Source organism: Myotis lucifugus, unplaced genomic scaffold (genome assembly GCF_000147115.1).
Source record: "Myotis lucifugus unplaced genomic scaffold, Myoluc2.0 scaffold_5050, whole genome shotgun sequence".
NCBI classification, from domain to species: domain Eukaryota; kingdom Metazoa; phylum Chordata; class Mammalia; order Chiroptera; family Vespertilionidae; genus Myotis; species Myotis lucifugus.
Genome location: NW_005876098.1, coordinates 335 through 8,262, shown reverse-complemented (window position 1 = coordinate 8,262; position 7,928 = coordinate 335). Strand labels below are relative to the sequence as shown.

The window sequence follows — 7,928 nt, the reverse complement described above, 5'->3', positions numbered from 1 at the left end:
TAACCAAAGGAGACTAAAAGTTTAAATGTTATCATGTGAGGGGATCTGTAATTTTTTATTTTATTTATTTATTTTTTTAAATATATTTTTATTGATTTCAGAGAGGAAGGGAGAGGTAGAGAGAGATAGAAACATCAATGATGAGAGGGAATCATTGATTGGCTGCCTCTTGCATGCCCCCTACTGGGGATCGAGCCCACAACCCCAGCATGTGCCCTCGACCAGATTTGAACCTGGGACCCTTCAGTGTGAAGGCTGACACTCTATCCACTGAGCCAAACCAGCCAGGGCGGGATCTGCAATTTTTTAAAGTTCCTTTGTACTTCTTTCCAGTTAATCTATCTAATAATTTTGCTTATTCATTAATTTCATATAAATAGAATGTTTTAAAGTAAATTTGAAGTATATATATATATATTTTTCATAAAGATGTACTATTACCTTAAAATATTGGAAACCAGTGACTGACTAAATGTCTAAATCTTTACTTAGTAATTAAACTAAAAAGAGTTGAAGAGTACATCCACAACAAAGTATGTGATGCAATAATATATATTTTAAAAAGCATTGTAAACTATAAAGCACTGGAAAAACATAAGATAACATTTACCTTTTATAAACAATAAAAATCAAGAAATAGTTTTTCACCTTAAGTTTTGGATATATGTGGCGCAGAGAATCTGCAGTTCCCTTGTCAGCCTCATCAGGAATACACACGATATCTAGCTTCATTTTCATCTTGAATTCTGCAGATAAAGCCTTTTGGACATCCCTGGTTGTAATGACAATGACTTCTACAGCACAAAAGAAAAAAAAGAAGGAAAAATACAAAAACTCTCATTCATTTAGATAATGATTTGTCTATTTTAATTAGATTTGGTCTGTTTCTAACAGTTAATATTGTTGAGCCTTTTCAATGCATTTTACTGCGTTCTCTCAATTCTTAATAACAATCTCATTTTACAAATGAGGAAACTGGGACTTTATGTTGTTTGACTTTGTTCAGGGTCACATGATTAGTAAGCAATGGATTCAAGATAAAACTCAGGTCTGTCTAATTAGAGCCCTCACTTTAATATATTACATGATGCTTCTTGATGTAAAGAACCCAGAAGAGCACTCATCAAAGCATATACAAATGGGATCCCATTTTAAATCTTCATTTACTACAGAGAAAGAGCTATCACCATTTCCTATGAGGTAGCCACAATGAATCCTCGTTAGAGGCAATTTTCACATAACAGATGTCTTTACTTTATCCATGTAGCTATCAACCAATGCTAGAAAACTTGGGGTTTTGTCATGGATCTTTGGTAGGGTAATGTAAATCCACTGTAACATAACATATGTTGCTGACGTCTGAAGATTGAATTTTAGCATCTCTATAGTGGAAAAATTTCCACTTGTTCCATTATAGTATTCCAGGTCACAATTATCTCTCCCTTTCACTGTAAGCATTCTTTTCTATTTTCTTCCCTTCTCTTCTTTCTTTCTTTTTTAAATCATTTAACCTTCCTTCTTCCTTTTTTTCTTCTTTCTTCCTCTCCCTACTCTGCTTTCTTTTAGTCACTAACTTACTCATTCATCCAATAAATACAAATACATTTAATATGTAAAGAACAAATAGGCACTGAGAATTCAGAAATGAACTCAACATGGTTCTTATTTTTAAGAAACCTAACATGAAGAAATTATACATGGAAATGGTTAAGGAAGGTATCATGGAAGGGATGGCCTTTGAGGACACGATGAATTTTAAGTACAACAAAAATTTCTTTTAATTAAAAATATTTTTATTGAAATGATTGGGGTGACACTGATTAATAAAATTATACAGGTTTCAGGTGTACAATTATGCAATATTACAAAAATTTCTTTAGTACATATTTATGTAAAATGCTGACATTACAAAAATGAATTAGATATAGTACTTGTTCTCAGAGAGATCAGTCCCCCAGGCCATTAACTACAGCATGAAACAGGCATTGAGAGGTACTAAGATAGAAAACCAAAGTGTGATGGAAGCATAGAAGACACGGTGATTGATGCTGTTCAGGATTTCAGAGAGAAGGAGAGGACATTTTAGGTAGAGTGGATAGAGTGAAAGAAGTAACAACTGCAAAAGTCAGTCTAATAATTGGACCAAGACTTTTCTGTATGGAGAGAGACAAAAGCTATGGTCTACGTTAACTTCTCTAAAATCATGACTTGGTTATTAAACTCCAGAATACTATGTTTAGTAAGCACTCTCCCAATCCTTAGTGAGAAGGAATTTTTTATGTAGGGGGTATTAAATATACCACAAAAGGCCACCCCTAAGCATAACTAACTATACCTAGAGCAAAAGTAAAAAGGAAAAAAAAGTTACAGATGATGTATCCTAAAAAAGTAATTAACAGAAATTATGAGATTTTAAAGTATGTTAAGGTGTGTCCTTCACCTGTGCAACTGAGCTCTAAAAACAAAATCTCTTCTAAAACATATCTCTTAACATCAATGTCACATAGACTACTTCATAGAAATGTTATGGGTTTGTTTCAGGAAGGCAGTTCTCATAGTGGAATGATCAATGGATCACAAGACTGGGCCCTAGGATCTAGCACCACCTCCATCCAGTCCTTGGATTTGCTATATCTAACTACATATAAGGCACTTCAAACTCTTTGTGGTCAAAGCTAAACTCATTATCTTCATTCAAACCTGTTCCTTGTCTCTTATTCCCTTTCCTAGTTAATGCTACCACCTAGTCCAGTGGTCGGCAAACTCATTAGTCAACAGAGCCAAATATCAACAGTACAATGATTGAAATTTCTTTTGAGAGCCAAATTTTTTAAACTTAAACTATATAGGTAGGTACATTGTTATTAACTTAATTAGGGTACTCCTAAGGCTTAGAAGAGCCACACTCAAGGGGCCAAAGAGCCGCATGTGGCTCGCGAGCCGCATGTGGCTCTCGAGCCGCAGTTTGCCGACCACTGATCCTAGTCACACGAGCAAAAAGTAAAAGGAACGCTTCTCTTTTTTTCCTACTTCCCCTCCTCTTAATCATCAACTTGCTCAAATGTTCCCTCTTCTCCATCCTTAGTGCTACTTCTTTAGTTCAGGCCCTCTCCATTGCTGGTGTGGACTTTTGTATCAATATAACTCATCCCCCTGTTTATAGTCTTGACTCCTTCAAATTCATTCCTCATATAGCTTCCAAAGCAATTTTTAAAAACTGTAAATCTAAGTTATCAAATTTATTACTATAAAGTTGTTCATAATATTCCCTTATCTTTTTAATGTCTATAGGATCTGTAGATATGTCTCCTCTCTCATTACTGTTACAGTAGGTCCTTGGGTTACGTCGGAGATCCGTTCCTAAACGCGATTTTCGCTGTAAGTCGGAACCCACCTACATAAGCACCTACGTCATTCACATGAAGCACATACACAGCAGTAATGAAGTGAAACAGTAAAAAAAATTTTAAAGAAAGATAACAATTCCTGACCTTTACTTGTGGTAAATAAATAATAAAAAATATAAAGCACATATGTACATACGTCGAAATGACAGAACATTTTTTTTTAATAAATAAATGGGAGATGGCGATGTAACCACGAAACAACGTACATCGAGTCCAACATAACCCGAGGACTGTCTGTATTAGTAATTTCTTTTCTCTTTTTTTCCAGATCAATCTAACTAAAGACTTAACAACTTTATTGATTTTTCTCTAATGCTTTTGTTTTCTATTTCATTTATTTCTGCTCCTATCTTTTTAAAACTTGATCATCTAATATTCTTTTTTCAAAAGATATATTTTTATTGATTTCAGAGAGGAAGAGAGAGGGAGAGAGAGACAGAAACATCAATGATGAGAAAGAATCATTGATCCACGTCCTGCATGCCCCACACTGGGGCTCGAGCCGGCACGTGGCCCAAACGGGAATCAAACCGAGATCTCCTGATTCATAGGTTGACACAACCACTGAGCCAAGTCGACTGGGCTAAAGATTTTCAACTGATTTTTAGAGAGAGAGGAAGAGAGAAACATCGATGTGAGAGTGAAACATCGATCAGCTGTCTCCTGCATGACCCCTAGTGGGGATCAAGCCCACAACTGGGGCATGGAGCCAGCAACCTGGGAATCAAACCAGCAACCTTTCAGTGCACAGGAAGTTGCCCTACCAACTGAGCCACAACAACCAGGGCTACTTTTATCTTTTAAAAAATCTCCTTTCTACTTATTTAGGTTTCATTTGCTCTTCTTCTTCTAGTTTCTGAAAAAACTTTGATGATAATTTGAGACATTTCTTCTTTTCTACTATAGTGCTTAATGCTATAAATTTTCCTATAAACAGAACTTTAGCTATATCAAATTTTAATACAGTGTATTTCATTTTCAGTAAATTCAAAATATTTTCTAATTTCCCTTGTGATTTCTCTTAAACACACAGATTATGTAGAAGATTGTGATTTAAACTCCAAATTCTTGGGATTCTCTTGATATCTTTCTGTTATTGATGTCTAATTTAACTCTACCATGGTCAGAGAATATAGTTTGTATGATTCTAATCCTTATACATTTATTGAGACCTGTTTTGTTTCCAAAAATATAGTCTATCTTGGTAAAAGTACTTGAAAAGAATGTATATTCTGCTTTATTGGGTGAAATGTTCTACAAATGTCAATTAGGTCAAATTATAGAAAATCCTGAAGTATCTACAAAAAAGCTATCAGAATTAATAAATGTATTAAGCAAAGTTGCAGGATAAAAGGTTAGTATAAAAAACTCTGGTTTTTTGCCTTAGCTAGTTTGGCTCAGTTGATAGAGCGTCGGCCTGGAGACTGAAGGGTCCCAGGTTCGATTCTAATCAAGGGCACATGCCTGGGTTGAGGGCTTAATCCCCAGTGGTGGGTGTGCGGGAGGCCGCCGATTGGTGATTCTTTCTCATCATTGATGTTTCTATCTCTCTCTCCCTCTCCCTTCCTCTCTGAAATCAATAAAAAAAAATATTTTAAATAAACAACCTGTATTTTTATGTATTAGCAACAAACAAACTGGATATTAGGATATTGTATAACAATTACCATTTACAATAGCATCAAAAATATAAACTACTTAGAGATAAATTTAATAAAATATGTTTAAGTCCTACACATGGAAAACTATAAAATTACTGAGAGAAATTACAGAAGATATAAATAAATAGAGAGATATACCATGCTCATGGATCAGAAGACTCAGTATTATTATGATGTGAATTTTCTTCCTATTGGTCTATAGCAGTGATGGCGAACCTTTTGAGCTTGGCGTGTCAGCATTTTGAAAAACCCTAACTTAACTCTGGTGCCATGTCACATATAGAAATTTTTTGATATTTGCAACCATAGTAAAACAAAGACTTATATTTTTGATATTTATTTTATATATTTAAATGCCATTTAACAAAGAAAAATCAACCAAAAAAATGAGTTCGCGTGTCACCTCTGACACGCATGTCATAGGTTCGCCATCATTGGTCTATAGATGCAATTCAATCATAATCAAAATCCCACCAACCCTTTTTGTAGATATTGATAAGCTAATTCTAAAGTTTATCTAAAGATGCAAAGGACATGCTTGACATAGAATAACTAAAGTACCAATCTAACCACATTATACTTTTGTTTAAACCTTTCACTGTTTTCCCACTGCTTTCAGGGAAAAAAAATCTAAATTCCTCAGCATGGAAGACAAACGCACTTTATAGCATGACCCCTGATTACCTCTCTCATTACATCTACTCCTCCTCCTTATACTTTATATTATAGCCACATAGAATGAATAGCAGTTGCCAGAACATGCTGTGCTGATCATGAGTCTATATCTCATCATTTCTGCATGGAATACTCTCTCCTCGCTTGTCAATCTGATAATCTATGTTTCAAGAATTAACTCAAGGATCAGCTACTCTGTGAAGTGTTCCCTGAATCCCTCAAGTATAAACAGCAACTTCCTCTGTATACCCCATCACTTATAATGTACCTCTATTGTAACATTTACCACACTACACAGTGATAATCTATTTATATGTGTATCTCTCTGCTAGACTTTAAGGTCTAATGGAGATCAGGACCTGAGTTATCTTTCCTTGTTTTTTTTAATCCTCACCCGAGGATATTTTTCCATTGATTTTTAGAGAGTGGAAGAAAGAGAGACAAAGACAGAGAGAAATATTGACGTGAGAGAAACACATCGATTAGTTGCCTCCTGCACACACCCCAATCAGGGCCTGGACCAGGGAGGACCCAGAAATCGAGGTACATGACCTTGACCAGAATTGAACCCGGTTCCCTTTGGTCCACAGGCTGACACTCTATCCCAGCGGTTCTCAACCTGTGGGTCGAGACCCCTTTGGGGGTCGAACGACCCTTTCACAGGGGTCGCCTAAGACCATCGGAAAACACATATATAATTGCATATTGTTTTTGTGATTAATCACTATGCTTTAATTATGTTCAATTTGTAACAATGAAAATACATCCTGCATATCAGATATTTATATTATGATTCATAACAGTAGCAAAATTACAGTTATGAAGTAGCAACAAAGATAATTTTATGGTTGGGGGTCACCACAACATGAGGAACTGTATTAAAGGGTCGTGGCATTAGGAAGGTTGAGAACCACTAAAGGCTGAGTTATCTTTTCAATTCTGTACCCCAGTGCTAATATATAACTTGGCACATATAGATTCACAGTAAGTATTGAATATGAGGTGTGTGAATCCCCACCATTTCTCAACCTTTTTTCACACAGCAATAGAGTATTCCTATGTCCCTAATTTAAAGAGGCCAGTCTCCAGTCAACAGAGTCCTAGTCTTCTCTCACTCATCCTCTCCTCTCTCACCCTCATAAAAACGACAAATCATTGGGATCAAACACCCTAAAAGTTTTATAAGTGCATGTCATTACCATAGCTCACCTTCAAATCCAACACGCTCAAGCAGGTTCAATGGGTACCAAATTAAAGGTTTGTTCCCAACTGGAAGAAGAGGTTTAGGAATGCTGGAAGTCAGGTCTGTCATCCGAGATCCCCCTCCAACTGCCATTACTACTGCTTGAAATTCCATTTTTACCAACTGTAATCACAGAGAAAAACAGTCAACAGGGAAAAAAGTAACAAAAATTGAAGCATACACACTAATAATGCTATTTCTATCTAGGCTATTGATACCCACTATGTCAAATGCATCACTCCCAACTCCAATAACCAGATGAGAAAGGTTTCTTAGCTGTAGTAAACATAATCTTTATCATATTCTCTTACCAATACAGGGTGAGAAAAAAGTAGGTTTACAATTCTTCGTATGGCAAACCCTATATCATGAAAGCCTAATATGCTAAGTGTCTGGTCGACCGGTGACCATTCAACCAATCAAAGCATAATATGCTAATGATATGCTAAGGCCGCTCAACTGCTCAATATGAAATGCATTGACCACCAGGGGCAGACGCTCCGACCGGTAGGTTAGTTTGCTGCTGGGGTAGGTTAGCTTGCTGGTGGGATCCCTTGGCCTGGCCTGCACCCTCTCGCAATCCGGAACTCCTTGGGGGATGTCAGAGAGCTGGTTTCGGCCCAATCCCACAAGCCAGGCTGAGGGGCCCACAGGTGCACAAATTCGTGCACTGGGCCTCTAGTAATATAATAATCTATATAATAAAAGCCTAAGCAACTGTTATGGTGCAACGACCAGAACGACCGGTCACTATGATGAGTACTGACCACCAGGGGGCAGACGCTCATTGCAGGAGCTGCCACCTGGTGGTCAGTGTGCTCCCACAGGGGGAGCGCTGCTCAGCCAGAAGCTGGGCTCATGGCTAGTGAGTGCAGTGGCAGTGGTGGGAGCCTCTCCCACCTCTGTGGCAGCACTAAGGAGCAGTGAGCTGAGTGGTAAGGA

General features: G+C 37.0%; 1 protein-coding gene across 1 annotated transcript; it reads right to left on the bottom strand.

Moving 5' to 3' along the window:
• Positions 1-648: 648 nt before the first annotated feature.
• LOC102434393 (translation initiation factor eIF-2B subunit gamma-like) lies at positions 649-7,109 on the bottom strand (the record flags this gene model as incomplete). The annotated part of the gene is made up of 2 exons (XM_006109021.3): positions 649-794; positions 6,953-7,109. Coding segments are annotated over 2 exons (303 nt in total), but the record flags the coding sequence as incomplete, so codon positions are not given.
• Between the last annotated feature and the right edge of the window lie 819 nt (positions 7,110-7,928).